The 26,082-nt window shown below is 39.4% G+C and overlaps 1 protein-coding gene across 2 annotated transcripts in view; it reads left to right on the plus strand.

The window, feature by feature from the left end:
- The window catches only part of USP37 (ubiquitin specific peptidase 37), a 34,890-nt gene that overhangs the window by 3,367 nt on the left and 5,441 nt on the right, over positions 1 to 26,082 (plus strand). The window contains exons 3-21 of one of the 2 annotated variants that reach the window (XM_071435153.1): positions 677 to 848; positions 1,936 to 2,036; positions 3,287 to 3,468; positions 3,792 to 3,866; positions 4,390 to 4,487; positions 5,972 to 6,056; positions 6,978 to 7,139; positions 7,657 to 7,788; positions 9,558 to 9,681; positions 9,929 to 10,134; positions 10,884 to 11,001; positions 12,223 to 12,302; positions 12,832 to 12,996; positions 14,461 to 14,526; positions 15,456 to 15,606; positions 19,367 to 19,619; positions 21,602 to 21,768; positions 23,581 to 23,641; positions 25,784 to 25,899. In XM_071435153.1, coding sequence (XP_071291254.1) covers positions 677 to 848; positions 1,936 to 2,036; positions 3,287 to 3,468; positions 3,792 to 3,866; positions 4,390 to 4,487; positions 5,972 to 6,056; positions 6,978 to 7,139; positions 7,657 to 7,788; positions 9,558 to 9,681; positions 9,929 to 10,134; positions 10,884 to 11,001; positions 12,223 to 12,302; positions 12,832 to 12,996; positions 14,461 to 14,526; positions 15,456 to 15,606; positions 19,367 to 19,619; positions 21,602 to 21,768; positions 23,581 to 23,641; positions 25,784 to 25,899 — 2,514 coding nt within the window. The remainder of the gene's footprint in view (positions 1 to 676; positions 849 to 1,935; positions 2,037 to 3,286; positions 3,469 to 3,791; positions 3,867 to 4,389; positions 4,488 to 5,971; positions 6,057 to 6,977; positions 7,140 to 7,656; positions 7,789 to 9,557; positions 9,682 to 9,928; positions 10,135 to 10,883; positions 11,002 to 12,222; positions 12,303 to 12,831; positions 12,997 to 14,460; positions 14,527 to 15,455; positions 15,607 to 19,366; positions 19,620 to 21,601; positions 21,769 to 23,580; positions 23,642 to 25,783; positions 25,900 to 26,082) is intronic. The other variant, XM_071435154.1, reaches the window with a different exon arrangement.

Raw genomic sequence — 26,082 nt, forward strand, 5'->3', positions numbered from 1 at the left:
CAACCTGCATGAGTAGTAGAACCTTTACCCAACAGCCAGTTTTTGCAGGTGACTTAGCATGAAGCACAAGTAAGATTATTATATTATAAAATAGCAGTGGCATCATTAGGGAGCACAGAGTCTAATTAAAATTATTCTTGTGCTCAACCATAACCCTGAAAGTTTTGGCACTACTTAATTGTTACGATGTTGCATACAGAGTAAGCATGTTTCTTACTGACTTACTCCCTCAGCAGATTTTTTAAGTTATTTCAAATCTGTCTTCTCTGAGAGCAAATTGTGAAGTGAGACATTTGTGTTTAATACTTGAAACTTTCCCCATATTAAATTGTATTTTGCACTTGATGTGGAAGTTTTTACTAAGTGGGACTTCATAAAGTTGTTTTTCCTTTACATTTACAGATGTCACACTCAGTAGAAAAGCAAGTTTCAGAAAGCTTATCCAGGACTCTAGAGACTGTTGAGCAATAGTGATACTGTCCTTGCAGTCCTGTCAGATGCCAAGGTCACAGTTTGTATTAATTGTATGAGGTTTAATGTTTCCTTGAAGTGGAGCAAGAAGTATTTTGCTGGGAGTTTCTCTTAGCTTGTCTATTTGAACTATTTTGTTTGAATTTGTAAGTATTTTGACCTTTTAAAGTTGGATTTATGCTTATAGTCACTTTCTTGTTTTCAGTTAAGCCATAACATTAAAACTGTGACCTTACGACCAAATGGCAGAAAACTGTGCTGCCTGATGCTAACACTAAAGGATACCAGCTTTCTGACAATTGATAAGGTACCTTTCAAAGATGCAAATGAAATGCGGATGTATTTGGATGCAGTCCATCAAGACAGGGTTCATACTGGTAAGTGCAATTGTTGTAAATCATGTTATAACATTATGGAGAGGTGGTGTGTTTTCTTTTCCCCATCTTATCATGGTATAACCATATTAAACAACAGCTAAGCCCCAAGCATCTGCTCACTCAGTCTTCCCAGTGGGGTTGGGAAGACAATGAGAAAGTGAAAATGAGGAAACTTGTGGGTAGAGACAAAGGCAGTTCAGTGAGTAAAGCAAGAACTGAGCACGCAAGCAGAACAAATGAGGAATTCACTCACCACTCCCTGTGGGCAAGCAGGTGTTCAGCCATCTCCAAGAAAGCAGCACTCTACCATGTGTGATTGTGACTTGAGAATACAAACACCATCACTGTGCCTCCCTTACTTCTTCCCCAGCTTTGTACACTGAGCATGATGCTGCATGGTGTGGGATATCCCTGTGGTCTGTTGGGGTCAGCTGTGTCTGTGTCCCCTCCTGGCTTTCTGTGCATCCCCTGCTTCCTGAGGGGTGATGTGAGCAGCAGAAAAGGCCTTGACTCTTTGTGAGCAGAGTTCAGCAATGACTATAACATCTCTACTATCAGCACTATTTCCAGGACAAATCCAAAACATAGCCTTATCCTTGCTACTGTGAAGAAAATTAACTGCTCCAGCCAAAACCAGCACATATCTTCAGCACATTTTGTCCTTGTGTTCCTGGCTTTCTCTGCACTTCTGTAAATGCTTCTTTCTGGCCTCAAACCCCATTTTTTGTTTTATACCTTTCTCATGCTGAACAAAAATCAGAGATTAACATAAGGGATTTGTTTACATTGTGTGTTGGTATTTGAAAAGTTGTTAATCTCCCATGCACAGTCTCTCCATTTTTTCTTTTACTTACTTTATTTTGGGGTTTTTTTAAGGATAGAAGGTTTGCTGCCAAGTGGCTAAATGACCAGTATGAGGGATATCCATAAACACATGCTTATGTCTGTGCATTCAGAATATTGTAGTCCATTGGCAAGAAATCTGGCATGCCCTTTCCAAAATCAACTCCAGTTAAATATTTTGCAAATAAAAATTGCAGTCAGTTAAACAACAATCAGATCAAATATTGTGTACTTTCTCTGTCAGCTGGGAAACCCTCACAAGGATCTGGCAGTTTTGGAGGTGTGCTGGGCAGCAGGACCACACAGAAGGAAGCTAACAGGCAATTCTCTTACATAGAGAACCAGGTTTGTTCAATTATTCAAATTTTTCCTCTCTAATTTTATTCTGTTCCTCTCTTCCTCTCATTCTCTTTACTGTATGTTGTAATGGCACTGTAAATACTTTACATCCAAAGTGTTTGTAATCAAGAGAGCTTGGAATATATGGGTATAGGTTGGTTGGCAATGCTGTATCTTGTTTGTGAGGAGACATCATGAATGAGAAAGGTCAGTGTCTAGCTATGGAAGTCAGATTATGTTCTTCACATATGAGCTTTTAGGGAGAGAAGTAGAAATAGAAGGAAAGTACATGACTGAGACTTGCTTCTCACATAGTTCTGAATCTGCCTTTGTTTTATGCCAAACACCTTACGTGTGTGTGACCGTGTCTTAGCCAGCATAGGTCTCAATGGGCTTAGCAGACTTCAGCCAAATGTGTACATTGAAAAGCAGATGATCCAGGTTTATGTCAGAATAAAGTTACTGAATTTCTGGCATTCTGCTCACATTTTTGTGTAAATTTCACAGTCTTTTCCCCAGAAGTTGTTTCCCTTCAAAATATTTTTTCTTCTTTTTCTCCCCAGATTTCATAGTGTATGCTAGCTTTAATTTACTTTGTTATCTCTGTGAATACACTTATCTTACTGCCCTGAGGGAGACTATTCCTGACATTGTCCCAAAACAAATTCTACATGTTACCTTAAAGGCAATCTCACTCCAAAAACTCGAGGCTGTATATACAGTGGTGAGATTAGACATGTTCAGTTTTCAAGTCTAAAATTGACCAACATTCCTTAGTCAACCAATTATTACCTCTTTGCATTGCATCATGTATAGAGCTTGTTTGGCCCAAGGCAGTCAGGGCACTGTTTTAATTATGTGGGTTTTAGTACAGCCTTTTAATATTTTTAATTGTAATACCACCCAGGATTGATCTGGGGATAGGTAGGAATCACGCCTTGGGTTTTTTTAATGTCAAAGCTTGTAAAGGAGATTTTAAAAACTGAAGTTCAACTGACTTAGCATTGGAAAATGAGAAGGGAAAGTGGTTACTGCAGTAGAGTTTAATGTTCATGATTTGTATGACTCAGTCAAAATTTTACCTATGTCTAATCAGTATTTAAACTCTCTGAATGTGTTACAAGTAGTATCTCTCCACTTCTGGATGCCACACTGTGGCAAATAAAAAGGGGTGGGAATCATAGATTAGACTAAAGATGATCCTGTTTTTTCACTCTTGGGTTTTCTTCCTGGCCCACTCCACTTGGGCTTTGCAGACTCCTCCCAAAAGAGTGACTGTGGAGAGTAAGGAGGAGAACACATTCCGGAAGGTGCTGGGTACCCCAGCGAGAGGCTCTATTAAGAATTCTGCTGGAGCTGGAGCACCAAGCAACAGGGCAAACATTGCAGCATCTCCTGCATCATCAGTCCCGCACAGGACAGGCTTGTTGGAGAATCGGTAGGAGGGTTTTCTTCTATGATACTGTAAAAATTCAGCTCTTTATAGAGCTACAGGTGGATATAAATCTTCCTCTAGTTTTGCTGTTACTTTTAACAGGATGTTAATACATGCTTTTATAGCCTCTGACTGGTGCTGGCACTAGAGCTTTTAGTACAGCTTAAGAGTTGGGCAGACCAAATGCCTCACTGTATGCTATAAAAGTGGAGATTGCAGAAGATAGGTCCAAAATGCATGGAAGGCATTGAGGAATTATATTCAGTTGGAAGAGGGACATTTGCTAACCTTTCAGAAAGAATGACCACAAATTTTTCTGTCATCAGTGAAAAGAGGAAAAGAACACAACCCCCTGGTTCAGAAATGAGTGAAGATTATCCCAAAGAGAATGATTCTTCAACGTAAGTAACACTTGGTTTTGATTTTGCATTCCTTGTTCATTTGTAAAGGGATATTTCTTAAAAGAATGCTCTCAGCCACATGGACCAGGCCAGTCAGCTTATAAATACATTGGGTACTTGGAATGAGGTATGTTTTCAGGGTTAATAAGGGAAATACAAACTACTCCAGCAGTTGATTTCCATGAACTGGCACATACAAATTTTGTGTCATCAATCTTTTGTTGATTATGTCAGTCAAAACTGCTTGTGGACTACACGTGCTTTGACGCTTTCAAAACAAAACTGATAAAGGGGAATTGCCGTTTGAAGAAGAAGCTCCATGTGTTTGAAGTCAAATTTAATTGCAAGAGGGCTTCTTTAAATGAATTATGTGAGTTAAACTTATGTGTGAGTGAAGTTCTACTGTTCGTGGTCAAGTACTAAAGGCGATAGGAGAGAAATGCTTTAAAATAAGTTGTAAATATTGAACAGTAATATCCCATATCTTCTGTAACTGCACTGCCTTCCACTTTTCTCTCTGTAGGAATAATAAAGCCTTGAGTGATCCAGCATGGAAGTACTTGAATAGTAGCAGAGAGAAACAATTGAACCTGAAGCAGACTGAGGAGAATAGGACATCAGGTAAAAAATTAATGTAAAGCCAAATGATACCTAGCCTTGACCAGTACAATTTTGCCCCTTTGGTACAACTTCAGCAAGTTGCTGCAGAGGCATTTTTTCCTAATCTGCTATGCCATTAACTTTGTTGCTTCCTCCAGAGCCATATATGAGATGCAAATAACCTGCCTTCATTTTCAAAGCCTGTCCTGCTCTAGTGTGGCCTTGACATTTATTCTTCAGTGCTGATGCCAGCCCATGAGCCAGTTTGCTTGAAAATTCCAACAAGCAGTTTCAAACTGTTCCAAGCTGCCCTTTCACTTGGGAGGCGATTTCTGTAAACTCCTTTTTGCTTGCTTTCTTATGTATTTTTAAAATTTCCCATTGCTCTTAATGCCCATGTGAATTGTAGGCTGGTTTTTGTGATTGAGATGTCTCCTGTTTGCTTTTACTTCCTTATCTCTTCCCCAGAACTTACAGGGGCCAGGACTCTGGTCCTGTTTGTACCAAAGTTCTGTTGGATACTGCTGTGGGACAAGGCTTTACAGACAATACAGAAATACTGACAATATGTAGATAAGCTAGTAAGCAGCACTGTTCTTCAGTTTTATGAATAAGTACTTAGCTTCTTTTCTCAAAAAGTGGAATGCATTCAAGATCTTGTTTTTATGGGGGAATGGTGGTGGATGCATTCTTTTTTTAATGCATCTCTCATGGCACAAATATGTTGCTGGAAGAGCTGGTAAGGTGAATATTTGAATGGACCTCTGAATGGACATCTGGTTTTGTCTTCAGAGTCAAAATTAGAGTCTGTGTATCCCTGCAAGTTCTTGCAAAGTTCTTTCATATATCTGCATTTCTGAAAATCGCATGGCTCAAACAACTTCAAGCTGGAAAAGAAGCAAACAGTTATTCATTATTCAAATTAAATTACGCTGAGATTCACTGTAATAGGTGGGGTTTTAACTCTTGAGAGCATTTTTTTAATGTGGCACCATCTGAGGCATCAAAGTGTCAGGATCTGTCACAATGATATCATATCAATAAAATAACTCTATTTTGCCCCACATATGTAGTAATTTACTGTGGGAATTGGGAGTCAGAGGAGAAGCTGTTTTCAATTCTGCATATTTACCTTGAATTTTGAGAGCACTGCATTGAAAATCAGGAGTTTTCTGTATCTGTGTCTTATCTCTCTTAACAAGAGGTAGATATTTATTAACTTTCATGTAGTGAAGATAATGACTTTTTAATATTTCATATTGCACTTAGGGTTTGATGGAGACTGAATTGAATACCTGAAACTCCATCAAGCCTTTACTTATACATCATTAATATTCACTTTAGTACTTCTAAGCATATGTATTAGTCATCTCCCAACCAATTCTAGAAACCAGTATTTGAGGATTTTTAAACCTTTTGACTAAATACCTTCAAACAAGTTGCGTATTGTAAAAATAGCTGTGTAACCTGGAACAAAATGTCCTATGTTTCCTTCTCTTTTAAAGGTGTTTTACCACTGCAGTCATCATCTTTCTATGGTAGTCGATCCTCTTCAAAAGAGTACTCCACTGGCAGTTCCTCCCTGGACAGGTAGGGCTGATTCACTAGAATGAACTGTAAATAGCAGTTGTTTCACAGGAATTAAGCTCTTCAGTTTCCTGTGTGTTGATCACATGGTGCTTAGATGCATAACGTGGTGGGTTCCCTTGGTTTTCTTTTTCCTTCCGGAGCACAGTGCAGTTCTTCAAAGTGTCTTCAACTGCCCTGCTTACATCTACAAACTCTAGTTACTGCTTGCAATAGAAAGACTTTGTAAAATCACTCAAGTCTGTTATAGTTGTTGTGAATAACTAGATAGTTCAAATACTATATAAACTCTGGAAGTTGTCTGAACTTGTGCTTCATTTTTCCCAACTAGACGGATAGCATGCAATTCTATATTTTAATGACAGTATTTTAGCAAATAGTAAATCCTGCTGAGCTTGGGGTTCTTATTTGTCAGGTGCTGTGCAGTTAGACTCATGGTCTCTGTCCTAGATAGATGAGATACAAGATCAAGGGAGAAAAGAAGCATTGTCCATGTTTAAATGTTAGGAATTGAGGTCCATAGTTGGTGATTAGGTTACAAGAACAAGAACAAGAGACTGAAAATTAAGACTCTGGCCCAGATGTGAATTTTAAGCCTATCTTGGGAGTGATCTCATGCTATGTAATTATTCTTCCTCTCATCATAGAGTTTGGGGAATTATTAAATGTTTTAAGACCAAAGACTTGGTTATACTGCATGTACACCAGTGGATATAAGAAGATTTAACCAAGCTAAGAATTTAACATTTCTGGAAAGAAGTGTTCTCTGTCACAGCTCTTTTTCACTGTGATACATTCCAGTTATCTTGTATGGCTTCACCACTCCTTGTCTTCCATGGTGCTGCGATTCCAGTGTCATGGACTATAGCTCTTTAAGGCAGAACATTACAAATCTTCTGTCTTCTTACGCTTTTATGTTTCTAGGTCTAGTGTATCCAGCCAGACCTCTTCAGCCAAAAGAAGCCTGGGATTCCTTTCTCAGCCTGCCCCTCTTTCTGTTAAAAAAATGAGATCTAATCAAGATTACACAGGATGGAACAAACCCCGAGTGCCCCTTTCCACCCATCCTCAACAACAGTTGCAAGGGTAAATTTAATTTTCTTTATCTAGTGTGCATACTTTGATCATCAGAACATGCACATTCTTGTTGTAATTATTTAATTAAAAAAATAATCCTGAAATTAATGAACACTGAGGGAGGGAACCCTTTTCTTAGTTTGGAGGATATGTATTCCTGAATTCACATCTTGGGAGTTTGAGAGACATAGTAATTTCAGGTAATTAATGTTCCTTTAATGATGATTCATTTTTCTGTCTTTATGTGTGTGTATATGTGTGTGTATGGGTATGTATATATATATATATATATATATATATATATATGCATTTTTTAAAAGTTTGATTGTAGAAATTCATGGGTGCTTTCCTGATAAATGAGTTTTCAGTTTAGGCTGAAGGGCTGGGGAACAGCTCCAGTAAGATGCTCTGTGGGGAGTGGTTGGGATGAAAATCTTGTGTGTTAGTAGTGCTGTGTTTGACTCTGGCAGCAGGTTTGCACATTGACCATTAGACACAAAGTATTCCAATTTTTTTTTTTTTTCAGGTTTTCAAACTTGGGAAACACCTGCTATATGAATGCCATTCTACAGTCCTTGTTTTCAATTCAGTCTTTTGCTAATGATTTGCTCAAACAGGGTATCCCATGGAAAAAAATTCCACTCAATGCACTTATCAGGTAAAACTCACATTCTGTGAAAGCTGTTTTTCTCCTTTACTGAGAAACATGCTTCCTAATACTGAAGCATCCTTGTAGAGGGTCATTTGCCTGTATAGATAATAAAAGAAATCCTAGAGCTGTCTGTATTTTGGAGATTTACTTTTGAAATAGGAAATCAGCTCTTAAAACTTATAATATTGAGTTACAGGCATTCTTTTACTGTATTTCTAGTGGCAGAGTTAAATGCTTCAGAAGAAAATGTAAGAAATTGCAAAATAAGTTAGATGCAGAAAAGTTTATTTTAAAAACTTTGCCAGGTTGAGTTTAAGCTGATCACTAACTTCACCTGATATGTGGGGGCTTATGCCTTTTGTTTGGTAGCTGTGGAAAGTGTTCAAGTTTTGCATACTTCATCTTTCTCTAAATTCAGCCATTTGGGGTTTTTATTATATTTTCTCTGATGCACCTCATTTATTTTCTGTCACTAAATAAGATGCAGGATTATCAGAACCATTTGTGTTTCTGTTCCATCAATTTTTAATATCTTTTGAGGTAATTTTCTATATTTGGTGTGTCATCTTGAACTCTTTCTACACTACTTGGGATCAGAGGTTGTTCCATGTGCCTCTTGAAATGTCCTTTCTCTAATTTTTATAGAAAGACCTCTGAAGGTTGTGCTCCATATACCTAATGGGCAGTGTGTCATCCTGTACAAGTCAGAGTTGATACTCAAAGCATCTACTTTGTCTTCTCTTGGTTTGGCTATACCATCTAACCTGGTGACTGTTTTTCTGGTTGATCAGTGATTGATTATCAACTGTGCTGTGGTTTCCTAACGTGCTTCGCAGAGCAGCTTGTAGAGGGCCGGGACAGCACACGCTGTTCTTGGAGTTCAGCAGAGTAGCAGAAACTTGTCAAGCTGCAATAAACCGATCAGATTCTTGGGGTTAACTGAGTATGCGTTGTTGGGTTTGGGATGCAAGGGGATTACACAGGTTTTCCCTGCCTTTGGGTTGGGGGTTCTTTGTGTCATGCAATGTGACATCTTCCTATCACCTTCCTATGTGTATCTAGCATGACCAAAACTTGTGCTTGCTTGGAATATATTTGGTGTGTATGTCCTGCAGCTCAGAGGCACAAGTAAAGTTAATTTCAAAAGTTCTGTAGCAAAGGTGACAGAAACACTAGCTTGAACCAAGGAACTCCTCATGGCTCTTTTTGCTACAGCTTTTTCTCTGTTAAAATGTTTTTACTGCTGAAAGATGTAAGGCTTGAAAATGAGTGGAAGTTTAAAAATAAAACATAAATAGAAACCGTTCTGATCATTCAAGTTGAATTTAGTGATTTTGTATTGCTTATTTTGGTACTGTGTGATATCATATTTCCTATCAGTACAAATGTTTTTTAGAAGCGTTATGAGGTTTTTTCCTCATTGTAAAAGAGGAGAAATACATTATTAGAGCTTTATAAGGCTTTTTCTCTTTACCTTAAAAGATTGTGGATTGGGTTTTTTTTGTTCATTTGAGTGCTGTTTGATGATGGCTTCGAATGAGATCTCAAAATACTTGAAATCTGATTGATTAATTAGATGTTAATTAATTAATTAGATATTAATTAATTAATTAAATCGTTAATTATATGGGGGATATTTTCATACAGAACCCCTGAACCACTTATCACAGGACAGAAGCTTTTAGGAACTCTTAAAATAAGGTATCATGAGTTCTATTATGTTTCTCTAAAGTCCTGGAAAACCAACCAGTGTTTCATTGCCTTGACTTCTGCAGACGTTTTGCCCATCTGCTTGCTAAAAAAGATGTCTGCAGCCCTGAGGTTAAGAAAGAGCTGCTCAAGAAGGTGAAAAGTGCCATTTCAGCTACTGCAGAGAGATTTTCTGGGTACATGCAGAATGTAAGTATCATTGTTTGGAAACAGTTATGTGCAATTTGTCCAGTGCTTGGCCTGTGTTGAACACCTGTCAAGCTTCAGCTGTGTTTGACAGTGACTTTTGGTTGAATGGCAATGATTGTTAGAGCAGAACTGCCTCAGTATTACTGAATGCAGTGAACTGAACATAATTCCCCAGTCTGTGTGTGTTGGAGAAAAATACTGAATGAAGTTATACAAAGCCATTTCATTGCATTTTCCCTGCTTCTAGGATGCACATGAGTTCTTGAGCCAGTGTCTGGATCAGCTGAAGGAAGACATGGAAAAGTTAAACAAAACTTGGAAGAGTGAACCAATCCCTAATGAGGATAACTCACCAGGACGTGCTTCTGATGACCTCTCAGCCACCAAAGTTTATACATGTCCCGTTATCAGTAACTTAGAGTTTGAGGTTCAGCATTCTATTATTTGCAAAATGTAAGTGTGCTTGACAGCTTTTTTCACACTTACCTTAAAAGACTAGGAAGTGTTCCCATCTCACAAGACTTCAGCTGCAGTAACCACAACTAAGAACTGTGTTTTATCCAAGGCTAGATATTTAGAAGAATACTCTCTTGTCTAGAAGTGCTGTGAGCTTCGCACCACGCTGGCTGCTGCTGCAGGCCTTCTTTAAACAGTTTCATACCACATAGTTCTTCATTGCATTTCCAATGGAAAGCCTTTGTGCTTTGCTCTTTGTATACCAGTTGTATGAGAATAGAGAGAAAAGGGGGTTTCAGCCAAGTAATGTTTCCTCTTAGGAAAAGGGCATGCCACGTTTTTAATTTGATCTTTCTAAGGGCTTCCAGGAAATGGCATTTTCTTCTGTCTCTCTACATTCTTGCAGAAAAATATGTCAACCAATATGTTTGGGCACTCATTGTGTGTGACCTCTGCAGCAGATGTATTCAGCTATAGCAATCACTTTGATTTCCTCCATACCTGATCATTTGCCTCTCCAAAGCAATCTGTGCATTTTTGTTCTAACCCTTAAACAAATGTTTCAACTTCTAAAGCATCAAAAAGAAATTGCAAGTTCCAACTTTGTCCTGAGCATCAAACAGTTCCATTTTGATGAGTAAAAATAGGATGAACTGGGAAGTCACTTTACCCTAAACCCATGCAAATGTTTGTTAGTTTCAAATTTATTTTTTCATCAGACTTGCACAAGCATGTTTCTTTTTTAGGTGTGGTGAAACAGTCACTAAACGAGAACAGTTTAATGATCTCTCCATTGACCTTCCTCGAAGGAAGAAATTCCTTCCTTCCCGATCCATCCAGGATTCTCTTGACCTCTTTTTTCGGGTATGTACTTTGAGGGGGGGTTTTATGCATTGTGGAGTGTGTGCAGGTCATGCACCATATGGAAATTCTGATTGTACAGCTGATTATTGGTTTCTATGACAGTGGTTTGCAGGCATGTGAAATAACATTGAACTTTTTTGAGGTTTGTCCATTAACAGCGTATGGAAGTTTATATTGTAAAATGCTGTGCAGAAATTAACTGATGTAAAATAGGTAAACTTCTCAATTTTGTGATGAAAGAGTTGAGGTGTAAACAAATACAGAGGAGAGAAGGGAGGCTGTCACATTGGGATAATCACTCAGGAAGTGCTACCTCTCCTGGGCTAGGATGCTTCAACAGCTTGTGTACAAGCCTTAATTAGCATGAAGGAAAAAAGTCATGCAGGTACAATAATTAAAAAAAAAATAGCTGTAATATGTGGATGGTTGCCTTCTAAGTAGAGCTCCAAGGTGAAGCTTCTGAAAGCTGAAAATGAACTGTATGTCTGTGAATTGGTGTTGTATTTTGTCATATCTTCAAACAAACTTTTTTTTCCTCTCTGTATAGATAGTACTTTCAACAGAGAGAATAGCTGATGTGCTTTTTCTTCTAAAACGTAGTGGAGGTCTTAGGACTTAAACCCTAAAATTTTAATGTAATTTGACTTCACTTAAGGTAAAGCGCTGTAGGAATATTTGATGGGCAGGTTATGTAATTTCAGGAAAGGAACGCTTCCCCTTTTGATGTCTGTCCACACCTCTACTCTCATGTAGCATACCCTTGGTAAGTTTAGATGAGGATACCTTTTGAGGAACACAGCAGAACACAGTTTTGAACAAGAGAGAGAAAATTTCATGGCACCACATCCACTGAAGATTATTAGGGGGGAAAAAAAAACCAACAAACAAGTCCTGTGTATGGGAGAGAAAACTGATAACCTCACAAGATAGTCTCCTCCCTTTGGAAGCTATTTTGTGTCATAATGGTGGCTAATTCGCTGGTCTCCAGTAGACTTGCAAGAAGAATTCCACCTGTGTTAGTGGATATGATGTGAAATTTTATGGTCTGCTGCCTGTCCTCCTATTAAATGTCCTCTTACTGCTTCAACTTGAAGGTGATTATAATTTTAAGTGGTTACTGCTGTTTTGAAGAGTTTGTGTAACAGATGTGATGTATTTTTGGTTGGGATCTCTTTGATTTCTCTTTTGTTCCACAAGTAATTTCTCTGCTCCCTTAAACAGGCAGAGGAGATTGAGTATTCCTGTGAGAAGTGCAATGGAAAGTCTGCTGTTGTCACACACAAGTTCAACAGGCTTCCCAGGTAAATGCTGACACCTGTTCCTCTCCTTCCTGGAAGCATGTTACAGAAGTGCAAGCAAAAATCCCTTGAAGAGTAAAGCTGGGAAAATGAGCAGGACAGCATGTACAGTGGTCAGTGTGAAAGAGGTGCACCTGCAGTCAGTCTTCATGCTGTTCTTCAGTTTCACTCTGTAGAAGCCCTTGGAAACCCTCAGCAGTACTTGTTTCTTCCTCCCTATCACTACACAAGGAGGACTAAGTTCTAAGTTTTCCCCTTCCCTTTTTCTTGGGATTGCTGGGATGTGAAGGAAGCAGATACAGAAAATATATTTTGGAATTTCAATATTGTACAAGTTGAGTGATGAACAGAGGGGGTGTAATTACCTGTGTCTTGCAGATAAGGGATGGTCAGCATTTGCCTACCACCCCAAAGTAATAATCTGGTTTGGTCAGGTGAATGCCTTTGGAAAAAAGGCTTACTTGGATTTTGAATAGGTTTTCTATGACTTCTGTCTTGAGATGAACATTTGTCCTTCTCTTATCTCTCTCAGGGTCCTGATTCTTCATCTGAAACGATACAGCTTCAATGTAGCATTGTCTCTCAATCATAAAGTGGGGCAGCAGGTGGTTATTCCCAGATATTTAACCCTGCTTTCCCACTGCACAGAAAGCACCAGGCTGCCACTGACGCTGGGATGGAGCGTCCATTCTGCCATGTAAGTGTGTGGCTTTGGTCCCTGCTCTGTTAAATCATGTTTGTCACAAGGTAGGCACTTGTCAGATCTGCTCCAGAGGATGTCTGAGCAAGGAAGCATTACAATTATGCAGCTTCAGATGTGTGCTGCTGGTTTGTAATGCTGCTGTCATAAGAACATGTTTGGAAAGGAAGCATGTTAGAAGCAGTAGGAAGAGATAGTTGGCATTATCTAGGGAATATTTGGTAAGATAATATTCTTCACTGTCCTTGAAAATAACTTTATATTCTTTTTAAGAACACTTCTGTTAGTAATTTTTAAAATGTAGGCCTCTCAGTCCAAAGTAATCTAGATTACCTTTCCCTTCAGAGCACTCTAACTCTGCTTAGAAGACAAAATATCCTACCCTTTTCTGCTAATTTCCACTTGTGCCTCTTGTGCTGTTATTCATTTTTCATTGTCTTTCCTGTGCCACTGTAGCATCTGAGCACTTTGCATGCTGAAAATACTCTCTTCTTCTCTCTGAGACTGTTACTTCTGTACAGCTGCCTGACCTGAGACACAGAGATAAAATGTGGCAGTTGTCACATAGGAAGCATGTGGCAGAATGAGGAACAAGAAACCCTTAGGTCTCTTGTGGCCTCTGCTGAGTGACATAGCCAGGGTATCCATAGTGAGCTAGGACACATCTGGTGCATATGTTCAGCAGTGTGGCAGGTGTTTTGCCAAATGTTTAGTGGTGGTTTGAGATGTAAGTGGATGTTTCCCATGAGTTTGTTTTAACAGTAGAAATCTCAAACACAACAAACAGTTTATGCTAACCAGAGCAGCAATACTTGAAAATAGGTTGGAAATAGCTTTCCAATGTTTGGAGTTTTTTTCAGTCATGGAAACCATTGTGATTGACCAGGGAGTGGAAGGGGAACTAGGCTGGAGAGAAGCAGCCCTGGTTTAGGGGGAAGATTAGAAAAGATTTCTGGAGTGGCTACCATCTGTTTGATAGATGTGTAGTGATAGTGATGGACTTTGAGGAGACCATGATAGGATTAAATGGAGCACAAAGTTGGTTCAGAGGAATCTAGGTAAGGCAGGAGAAATTAAGATGTGGGATATGTCAGAAAACCAGCTGATCCAGACAACAGCAGGAGACTGTGGTTTGGGAGCAGGAACTCAAGTGTTGGTGGGAATAAAATATAAAGGAATGAGTTGTCTTGACATGGGAGCCAAGAGCCTTTAATTTGCGAGCTGGTCCCTGAGGGTGCATCGCCAAGAAGTGAATCAAGTTTAAAGGATTATACATGGTTTTGAACAACTGTTGTTTATTTATAGTGTGATGAAGTTATTACTGTAAATCTAAGCAATTAGCAAGTACATAATGGTATTCTGCTTGTTCTTTTGGTCATGGATTTGCATGCATAGCAGACAAGTAAACTTATTTTTTTAAGACTGTAACTACTGCAATAAATTATTTTGCTCTTTTAATAGTTCCCGTCCATTGAAAGCCTCCCAGGTGGTGAATTCCTGTACTGTAAGCACTTCCACACCTTGTAGGTGAGTTATAGCTCTGGAATGTCCATGTCCAATGGCCTGGGGTTTTGTGGCCTAGGTTCCAAGGCATTTTTAGATTTTCTAGTTTTTTCTGGGTTTTATGTTGTAAATTATTTCAGCTACTGTGTTTTTTCATATCTGAGTTTTATTGGTATTACATGGTAGCTGAAATTAACATCAGTGGTGCAATTTGCCTTGTTTAAGAAGCAAAATTATTTCTACTTCTGCAATCTAGCTCTTTTTTCTGACTCTATGGAGCCAAAATGGGTGTTTTAGGAGCAGGTGGTTGATTCCTTAAGTTTATTTGCAAATATGAGACGGCCAATTTTGATACTGTGAAAAATGTGATATCACATTGGATGGTTTTGCATTGAGAGACGCCCAAAGACCAGATTTACTAATAAAACAGAAATTGTGACTTTCCCAGACTCCTTTGTCTTCTGTTCTAAAGAAGCAAGAATTTATCTTAATGGAATTTTGCAAACAGCAAAATGAAAAATTGGTGCATTTTTGTACTTCTTATATCTGGATAATGTTGTGACAAGCCCTATGTCCAACTTAAAAAAACTCAAGTCAAATGATTTATGCCAAATTCTATGTGTTAATGTGGCCTTGTCTCAAATTACTTCAGTCTGGGATTGCAGGGTAATAAAGTACAGCGTCCTTTGCCATAAAAGGAAGAGCCACACACTTAGTTACTTTTAACTTTGTAAGCTGTTACTGCAGGCTTCAAGTAAACATGTCAGTTAACCCAACAGAAAAAAGCTTTTCTGAAAACCTTGACTGTTATATTAATAAATTGTCATTGTCCATTGTTGCAGTTTGTTCCCCAGTTGAACAGTGTGAAAGCAATGTTTCAACAGTTACTTTGAGACATGTTTGTATGATGCTACAATGCTGTGAAGTTCTATAGCCATGTTTTTAATTTACAGAAAATACACTTTCAAGTCTAAGAGCTCTGCAGCACTCTATGTAGATTCTGACAGCGATGATGAGCCATTGAAACGCTCTGTTGCCCATAGCCAAAGGTTGTGTAACATACAGAGTAGAGACCAGCAACAACTGCAAGATGAGCCAGAAAAGGTAAGGGAAAAACCCACAAACTTTCATGTACTAGATCCTGTATGTGCTCACGTCTGCTATGTGCTTTTTTTAGCATAAACTGAGTGACATTGATGTCAGATGAGGTTTTTTTCCTCCTAATTAGCACTGCAGTGCCGGAAGGGAGTGCTTTGCTAATTGACCTCTCTATACAGTTGTCTTGGGTTCCCACTGGGAACAGGAGTAATTGCATTGCAATTGAACTTGAGTTTTCAGGTTATGGATACCAGCTGCTTAGCAGTTTGGTCAGTCCTTTGGGTAACTTCCACTAATAAGTTCATGGGCTGAAGTATAATGTGCTGTCAATAATAAAAGTATGCAGTAAAACCCTTGATGAAATTAGATCCAGTACAAGTTGGGCTAAGCAAAATATTCAGTTGAGAGAATTTCTTGCACATCCAATCGGTGTCCCCTTTCAAGTGTGGCTTTTCAATGTTTTTGGAATCTGAAGCTAACAGTCTTTGTAGGCGGACACAGAAGTGTGAAGAGACCAAGTTCACTGGTGTAATGGCACAGTTAATTTCAAATTGCCTTTGAGCTTTTCCTTGTGACTAGTGTTAATGCTGCCAAGATGCTTTTTTTGCCTGTCAGGCCAGTGTATTAGCAGGTAGATGAGTTGTGTGGGAAGAAATGATGACCCAGAAGGGAATAGCAGCAGCTTAGAGGATTGTCTTGCAGTACCACTTTCTTCTGTTCAGAGTGCTGCAGGCCTAGTGCATAGGACAAGTTTCCTGCATCTCTGCTTCTCTAAAGCTTTTGCTTCACTAAAGTTTTTGACAATGCTCATAAAGGGTTATTTTAATCAAGGAGAGACTTGCGGCCTTGATTGTGATATTAAGGGACAGGTGTAAATGTGGATGAATAGCAGTAGTAACAAGAGGAAGATAGCTACAGTTTTTGATCTGATGGGAAAATCAAACCAGGGGAGGATCCTGACCCAGTTTTTAATAAATGACAGATACTGAGTATTAAATTTTTAGAAGATCCAGAGCTAGGAAGAGCTGCCCGTTTGATGAAGCTCAGAACTACAGATAAGAATGATCTTTACAAATCTGAGAAACTGCATAAAAATAGGAGAGGTTGTTCAGTAGGAGCGGGCTAAAGGTGCTAATCTTACCAGGATTAATTGACTATAAATGTGGGATAGGAACAGCTGGGAAAACAGTGGGCCTTCAGAAAGGTCACGAAAGGTGACAATCTCAAGGTCAGGCAGGTTGAAAGAACAAGTATCTAGACAGAACCATAGCCTACATACACATTGTATGAAGTAACCCTCCTTTTTTCCTCAGAATTGAGCTTTAGCTGGAGTTCTGTATCCATCTTAAGGCTCTGGACTGAAAAGTTATAGATTAACCGGAGAGGGGCCACAGGAGAGGAACATGAATGGTCAGAGGTCTAGAAAGGAAGATTTTGAGAGAGAAAGAGCCAGGCAAGTGGTCTTCAGTTTGGTCTTTAGTTCAAAGAAAAATGTAAGCAAGGCTTGTGTCATCTAGGAAGGGGAAGAAGTTAATAGAAACACTTGAGGTGATTCCTGTGCCTGTGGTGGATAGAACAAGAAGTAATAGACTAAATTGCAGACAGTAATTTTTAGATTAAATATTAGGGAACACTTCCTGATGGTCAGGATATGTAGGGATGGAATGGATTGCTGTGGGAAAACACTGAAAACCCTTTGCTGAAGGTCTTGTGTCTGCTGTTCTTCATGGCACATCTATGCCTGGCTGCAGCTGGAGGAAGGAAACAAGCTTGTCTTTGAAGTCCCTGTTATGTACCTTTCAGAAAAGGTATTTCAAACTGTCCTAACTTCCTGGAGTTTTGTTTGTGGGGAAGAGTAGGTAGTTTCTACTGCACAATCCCTGTAAGTGCAGAAATTGTGGGAATAAAGCATACTAATTTGAATAACAAATTAATTACAGGCTTTACAGCCTGTTGTGGGAAAGAGATGATGATTCCGCATAAATTATTTTATTCTGTGGCCATGCATATTGGCCACTTCTCAACCACAGGCCTGGCCATCCGTGTGTTACCATTAACCAGGTTCTCTGACCACCTCAGTGTTGTCTTGGGAGACCTGCTCCTGGTTTTTGGAAGTGGCAGTACTGTTGCTGCACCATTTCTCTTGGTATGATTCTCAAAAGAGCTGTGGATGGGGTTGCATTAAGGGCTTGGTGGTCACTTTGTCTGGAAAGTGCATCCTTTGCCAGGCACTCCTTGCAAAATGTCCCTGCTGTGTGGGAGAACAGCTGGAATAGCATATGTATATGGCACTGGATGGTAGGGGCAAACAGCAGTTGTCCAGCTAAACAGGGCACAGATGCAATTCCTGTGATCTCTGATTCTGCAGATGAAGTAGTATTTGAAGGACTTCTTAAAAATGCTTACTTAAAGCAGCCTGTCTTAGAGCCTAAGCTATTTAAAATCTATGCAAATAATGTCTAGTAGAAGAGTTGTATTCAAATAATGCACAGATGCTGCCAAGTCTTTAAAGTCCATCCACTGAATTAGTGGTAATTGTTGGCAGAGATCCTGGAACTAGGACTTGCTGAAGAGCTAAACCAGTTTTGATGTTGGTAGCCTACAGGTGCAGAGAGAGAAATCAGAAAGCTTAGAAAGGTATTCTGCTTTACTTATCCAGTGCATAAATACCTGTGAGGAGAAAGGTTTAAATTTGGCACCCCTAATTCTTGAAGGGCAACAGGTCTAGAATAAGCAGTTTAGTTAGCTAATTTACTTACTAATCTTGTTTGATAAGGCAGTTTTAATACTGAAATGCTTGCTGTATTTGAGTAAAAAGCAGCAGTAAAAATGTAATTTTGTTCATTTTAACAAAGTTCTGGGATTCATCCTAACGCAGTTTGCAGTAAGATCTGGATAAGTGCATTTTAATAGAAACTATCTTACCCCATTTTAACATAATATAGGAAAAGAAATTCTAAGCATATGATAAATAGTGTAATTGTGTAAACATGCATACATGGAGGTTAACCTCCTGATTAACAGTTAATATTAAAATGATTGAAATTACTATATTATTTGCAAATTATGGTGGTGTAGGAGTTGATGAGCATCAGCTTTAGGAAAATTAACTGTAAAAAGGAAAATTGAGATTAAGACTAAGGTGTTCTTTCTTTCTTCCAAATGAAAGTCATTCTGTTCTCCTTGGGAAAGAATAATTCCCCTTTTCCCTCTTTACTGTTTTCTTACTTGGTTTGCAACTCCTGCACTCCTTCCTCTACTCACATCACGGTTTCATATGACAAATCTGCAGCACAAAACCTAATTTTAATTGTTCTTCATACCAGCTCAATTTTAGTTTCTGTTCATCTATCCCTGTATTTGAGTTCAGTTACTCTCATGTTGCTGCTTCGTCCTTTGTTAACAAACTTGCAGTTTCCCTGCTTATATCTCAGCGTTGACTTGCCAGGGGCTTGAGAATTCATCAGAACGTAAAGGGGAAACATGTTTTGAAGGAAAGGAAGGAGGAGTTAAGAATTATCTTGTGTATGTTAATCCATAAGGCCTGTAAAAACTGGTTGTAGTGTATACTTAAATATTTTTCTGTGGAGTAAGTGTAGCTATAAAGGCTGTGTCTCCCTTGAGTCTCATATAACTATGTTGAATGTTGACAGTGCCAAGCTCTCACCTCCCTGGGGTTAATAAAAATAAATCTCCACGGAAATGTAAAACTGATGTTACATACCTGTTTATTCAAGCACTTAATCATAACTCCATTCATCTCTAGGGTTCAAAAAGAAGTAAAATGGAGGGTGATAAACCCGAGCTGGGTAATGCTGGTTTTGATGGGATGAGCGAAGATGAGCTCCTAGCAGCTGTCTTAGAGATTAGCAAAAGGGAAGCTTCTCTGTCTCTGAGCCATGATGAAGATAAGCCCACAAGCAGCCCAGACACTGGTTTTGGAGATGATGAAATTCAGGAATTGCCAGAAAACCTGGAATCTATGGAGATGGAGAAACCCAAAACAGTATTAGACTCAGGTAAGGCAAAGCAACCCTCTTAACTGGACTCAAGTGGGCTAAAGCAGGTTACTGATAACATCAGGTTGGTAATGGCTGGTGGTAGGAACTGGATGCAAGTGCACTGCTGAAACTGTGACTTGCTCAGAGTTTTAAGAACTTAAACTTTATAATTTCCCTATGTATAAAGCATTTAATTCATCAAACTGTGAAAATGTATTTTCTTGTAAGTCTGTCACCTCCATGATTCAAAGTTAATTTCCTTTTTTTTTCCTCTCTTGATTAACACATGCTTCCTCAGGTTCCTGTGCCAGACAATTCAATTTCCTAATATTTGGCCATGTCTAGAACTGACTGTTCCATGAGCAGAAAGTATTTTCATTTCTGTAGCTGTTGCAGCCTGGGTGGCACAGTAGCAATGTTCTCATGGCATAAGACTAGAATGCTTTCTTAAATGCAGCTATTTTGTCACTAATTTCTAATGAATTTAACTATATCTCTGTATTTTTTTCTAAAGCTTTTTATGTGAGAGTAGACTTCAGCTTAAGACACTCAAGTGAATTGTGGCCTCTGACAGAGAGACATGTTTAAGTACAAGGAGGAGCCTGGGTGTTCTCAGTGTGGGAAAGTTGAGTCTTCCTTTAGCCAGCTGAAGGAAATAGAAGTGGTTTATCATTTATTGTATGCTGCATGCTTTCCATCAGGTTTTTAGTTGCAGTAGCATGGAAAAAGAGACCAACAATGTGCTTGTATCCTCTAAGAGCCAGGAGGACACGAGCACATTTTTTTTCATTAATTAACAACAGAATATCTCCCCTCTGTTACCAAAAATTACTCTTATTTCAATGGACAGCTCTTGACAGCCTTGATGGTGGAAGGCTGTAAGAATAATATTATGTATGTGATCATCCTGCTTCATGCCCTCCTTTTTATACAGCAATGTTGCTTATGGTGTGAAATAGAGTTGTGATAGAATATGGCCATATAAACGTATTTCTGTCCAGGTTTTCTTTGGAAAGTACAATGTAATTATTTGAAGGCTTTTTTGTGACTCTTAAGCAAAAAGTATGTGTTTAATATAAATTTTGTATTTCTTCTTATACTGGAAGTTTTCAAAGCTCATGTAATGTATTCTGGGTTTTTTTTCATCTTGAAAGGATTAGACTGATGGATTATGCTTCTGGTGCTGTTGGTCTTGTGTTTAAGGGTTCACAGATACTGAGACTGCCTTGTATTATCCTTGTTAATCACTAATCAGCAAATGTTGAAGTCTGCACAGGACAAAACCATGAAGTTTCACATGCTGCTGCCTGATAGCTGTTAGAGCAGATGTTGCCCTTTCTTAGTTGCAAGCAAGAATCAAAGTGTCCTGCATCTGCAGGAGGGTATGCAGCAGCTGAATGAATGTTCATTTCAGATGTTCTGTAAAGCACTTCTTCCCTCGTGTTTGCTTCAAGGGTGAACTAAAAAGTTACCATCTTCATGCACCTTTTAAAGCTGTGCATAGTGCTCACAAGACTGAGGCTCTTAGCTGAAGCAAAAGGTAGCACATTTAAACAGTGCTTGAGATTTGTGGTTTTTTTCATCTTGCATTTGGTTTGGCTTTTATTGTGGCTTCATCTGTAGTACTCCGAGGTATAATATGCAATGCAAATTTTTATAATCCATGCTTTCTTACAGAGAAATTCAGGTTCATGGCTGGAGAAACCTAGTGGTGTGTGGCTTCTGTAGTTAAACTTGCTGCTTCTGAGTGAACATAAAAGGCTAAGAAGGGAACAGGTTCAGGGATTAATCAAATGGTTCATTGTGCACCAGTTAAAATGAGTATGATATTGCACTTTGGAGCTTTTTCCATTTGACTCTTGTGTGGGGGTTTTATGGTGGGTGAGCTCCCTGTCAATAGATGTCACTGTGCTGCAAGGATTGTGGTGATTTAAAGAGGACTTAGCTGGTAACAAACAGAAGACTCAGAAGAGTATAAACTGTACTTTGTGATTCCTCAGGTCCTGCCAATTTCACTGAGATAACTAAAGATTTTGATGAGAATAAGGAAAACAAAACTCCAGAAGGCTCCCAAGGGGAGGTTGACTGGCTGCAGCAGTACGATATGGAGAGAGAGAGGGAAGAACAAGAACTCCAGCAGGCACTGGCTCAAAGCCTTCAAGAGCAAGTAAGAAATAGTTTGCTTTCTTAAGCTGTCTTCCCTAACACTGGTTACCTGAAAGCTAAAGGAAAAGCTTGCATTCGGGCAGTAACTGCAAAGGAATTATTCTGCTTTTTTTTGACATAACCAGATGGAAAAATTTTTGGGTTTCTTCTAGCTCCAGTGTCAGTAGAGTGATGACACTGGATACATCTGGGCACATTTTGAATGTGCTTTGAAACCTGTGCATCACATCACAGACCCACAGATTCTCAGAGCTCCCTATGCACTTTTGTGCACTCATTTGTCACATTATATTAAAAACGATGATAACCTCAACTAAACTCTTCCTCTCTGACATCAAGATCCCAGCCCACCTTTAGCTTCTCTGACAGTTTCTTGCAGTGTGTCATGTCAAGACTTAGTGAAAGAGGCAGGTTTCAAAGCCAAGGCTAAGATTGGCCATGTCAGGTCAGGCTAAAGATGTGTCTATCCTAGGTGTGTTTCTGGTGCTAGAGAGCAGGGGATGCTTGGTGAAGAATGTAGGAACTGAGCATTTATGTGATCCTTCCCTATTAGCAAAGTGGAAAAAAGATCCCAAATAATTTAATTGAAAACAAGTCCTTTAAATTAGGCTTGGAAAGAATGGGTTTCTTGAGTTGTGTGCTCACTATCTGTATTCCACTTGAATTGCAAGACCTATAACTGATTTCTACAAGTTTAACCAAGCAGCAGAGAAGAAAGCAAACACTTAGCCAGGTCTTCCTTTAAACAGGTGCCCTTGTCTGCTCTCTATTAATACCAAAGCTGTCATGGTTTTCCTTATGAGATCTGATGTTTCCATGGCTCTTGGATTTTTTCTCTCCCATTACTCATTATGAGGTGCTGGTATGTTCCATGCCAGATGTAGCTTTGATTCATCAATGCCGAGTAGTTTAACAAAGATTCCCAAATTCTTTAGAAATAGTGAGATAAAAAGCCTCATGCTAATAATGTAAAACTGCCCTTTGAGTGTGTTTCTGCTACAGTTCTGAAGCAAAAATCTGCTATTCTAATGATTTGGGCATGGAAGTGCGGTGGCTGTGGTTATCTTGATTTGAAATACATAGTTGGGGTGCTGCATTCAGGTGTGCTGAAAGCACTCAAACCCTAAATTAAGAAGCCAGCTCATTAAATATTATTGAGTGGCTTGCCATAGCTCTGGGCTTTCAAGAGTAGTGGGAGGAATAGGGGCATGATATTATCCAAACATTTGACGTGTTTGTTGACTTGAGGCTTCTTTGCTGCTTGGTCATGGTAATATTTTTAATACCTGGTTGTTTAGTGATGTCTTTTTGCATCCTGCCTTTGTGGATTGCACCTGTTAGATACAACCACTGGCTCCACTTTCAAATGGCTTAAAAATAGCAAAATCTGTCAGGATTTAATGACTGTGTCCTCAGCTGGCTTTGGTCAGAAGCAGACTAAATTTTGTTGAAGTGTGAGGAGCTTTGTGTGTAAGTGACAGCTTTTTTGAGCACAGGGTTACAAATTCATTCAGATGCTTTTCAAATTAATGATCCAGGGAAAGCATTTGGTGTTACTGGAGACTCGCTCTGCTGCATACCAAACTTCAGGAGCTTTGACAAGCCTTAATGAAGGTTTGTCCCAGGTTCTGTTGCACGGGAACATTGGACTCTCAGTGGTTGCAAACATTCCTTCACACAGAACCTTTAATTTACAATGTCAGGTTTGTTGTAGAAACCAGAGCAGCACAGTTTCAATGGAAAAAAAGAGCACCACAAGAATTTTAAACAGTGAAATGTCTCAATGAGCTAAGTTTTGTTCTCTCCCCATTAGGAGGCACGAGAACAGAAAGAGGATGATGACCTCAAACGAGCCACGGAATTAAGTCTACAAGGTGAAACTTATTTAAGTTCTTCCAGTATGTTGCTTTTGAGAGAAAATTGATATGTGTGTATGAGTGCAGCTCCTGCCTGTCAGTAAGACAGCTGGGATTCATGTTCTTTTGGTGTGTGCTTTGTTGTGTTTGGCGCTCGAGGTCAGTTTTTCTTGTTCTTGGTTGTGAAAGCAAATGCCAGGAAAAACTTAAGCTGAAAAATTACTTACTTCAGTCTCTTTAGTTTTTAGTTAGATATAGAGATATATAGAGAGATATGTGTAATATATTATAAGCAACACATATAATACACATTAATGCATAATATTAATTTAGAGAAAGCACAGTGGATCTTGAAACTTTGCATTCCCAGCAAAGCCAGCATGCTAATGGCCCTAGTCAGAACATAAGGATTATTTGTTACTTGCATTGCTATTTTAGGGCTGATTAATAAATGCCCTAGCCCTGCCTGGAAAAATGAATCAGTGCTGTTTCTGTCAGATATGGGATGGGAGGAGGGCAGACCTCACTGCAAGGTATAGCTCTTGGGGGTGAAGAAAGAAACCCAAAATGTGCTATCTGTCTCCTCCAAGTCCAGACAGTGCTGTAGGCCTCCTCAGGCACTGTTTAACATTTGTGTGAGGCTGGGATGCAAGTCATTTCATACAATCTGGCAGAGCAAAGCATAACTGAGAGAAAATTTCTGCTCCAAAGAGGGAGAGGGAGGGATTATAAAGTATTGTGTTAAGATACTTGTAGTTGCTCAGGGCCTTTCAAAGGCCCTCAGTTGTTGCTGGATAAACCTGTGGCAGTTCCTAAAGAGGAGTTGAATGCTGCTTAGGCACCCCTCACCCTGAGCTCTGACAAAGTGACCGGTCCTTCTTGAATTTTCCTTGATTGATATCCAGGAAGAATTCAAGGCTATAGATCTTTCATCCCGTTGATTTGCAGTTGCTTGGCTTAAACACGAGCATTTCCCTGCTACTGTCTCGTTTGTAAGGCATCAGGAAGCAGCTGTTCAAGGAGATGTACAACATCTTGAATGCAGAGCTGGTCACATTTGTCCTATGAGGGATCCCAGTGATGCCATAAGCAGAGAACCAGTAATCCTCCTGGCACTGTTGGTGCAGTGGCCTTGAGCAATTCCTCTGGGAGGTGCTTCGTGCACCAACCTACCAAGGTGGCTGTGTTTCTAGGCTGTAGTCTACCCTACAGCCCAAGTGAGTGTGGAAAGCAGCAGCAAAGGATTCCCAGTTCAGTAAGGGAGACATCTGTAAACTTCCCAAGAAGATTACACTAATCCAGTGACTGATGATTTAACAGGACAAACAGTGTGAGAATCTCTTTGGCAAAACAACTCCATCACAGCTGGCGTGATAGTCTCTTGTAAACAGACGAGAGAAAATTCCTGAGCGGTGTCCTGTTAATCTCAACTTCTCATCCACCCGGGATTCCACAGCTTTAATTTAACTGGTGAAAGCATAGCTACTTCTCCTAATGAGAACTGTACAAAATCTTAAATTAGTTGGGTAGCTGCAGAACCCCAGGAAGTTTGGAACAGCATGTACAGGGAGCAGTGGTGCCTTCCGGCTCTTTACAGAAAGCTGCGTGCATTTTGCTCAGCCAAGCAAACTGGAAGTTCCTGTGGTGAGCAGCCTTCTTACCATTGAAAACAATGAAAAGATGCCTGCTGCCAGCAGTAGCATTTTGATGCCAGTTTTAATTCAGAAATGCACTTTGTTCATGCAACTTATAGTTAAAAGTGTAATTCATAGCTTCTCGTTGCAGGAACTCGCAGCTCACTGACCAGACTGGCTGTCCTTCTTTTGCTGTCTGTCCTGTCTGCAGCCCACTGGTGCTCCAGAGCCACTTGGGTGTTAACTGCTCTTTTGTCACCCAGCTGTCATTGCCATAGTGCCCTTTTGGAAAAGTATGAGGGAGATGGTGCTAAAATTAATTCCAAGATACTTAACTGTTGCTCTGACAAGTTGGAAAGGGCAAGAGCTTTTTTTTGGAAATTCCAGTATCCCCTTGTTTTCCTTAAAAATGAAGCTTGAAATTTTATTACACCTGTTTATGTGGGTAGATATACCTCAACCTGTTGTAAATTCCTGTGTGGTCCACAGCTTGTCATGCAGTTATCATTGTTTCCTTGCTATCCAGAGTTTAACAGCTCTCTCCTAGACAGCGTTGGCTCTGATGAAGACTCTGGGAATGAGGATGTTCTGGACATGGAGTATTCAGAAGCTGAAGCAGAAGAGCTGAAAAGAAATGCTGAGGTGTGATCCATGATTTCAAAAGCCAGCTGAGAAATATAGCTATTCTTTACAGTCTTGAAGGTAGTTTTACAGAGCAGGTGTAGAGGCTAGAAAGGTATTTATATTCTAAAGTGAAAACATAGAAAATTTCTGTACTTAAGTCTTACTGTGTTATTTTAATTACAAAAAAGCCCCAAACCAAAG

Source organism: Agelaius tricolor, unplaced genomic scaffold, assembly GCF_023055355.1.
Source record: "Agelaius tricolor isolate 1412-34295 unplaced genomic scaffold, bAgeTri1.0.p SCAF_10, whole genome shotgun sequence".
Classification (NCBI taxonomy): domain Eukaryota; kingdom Metazoa; phylum Chordata; class Aves; order Passeriformes; family Icteridae; genus Agelaius; species Agelaius tricolor.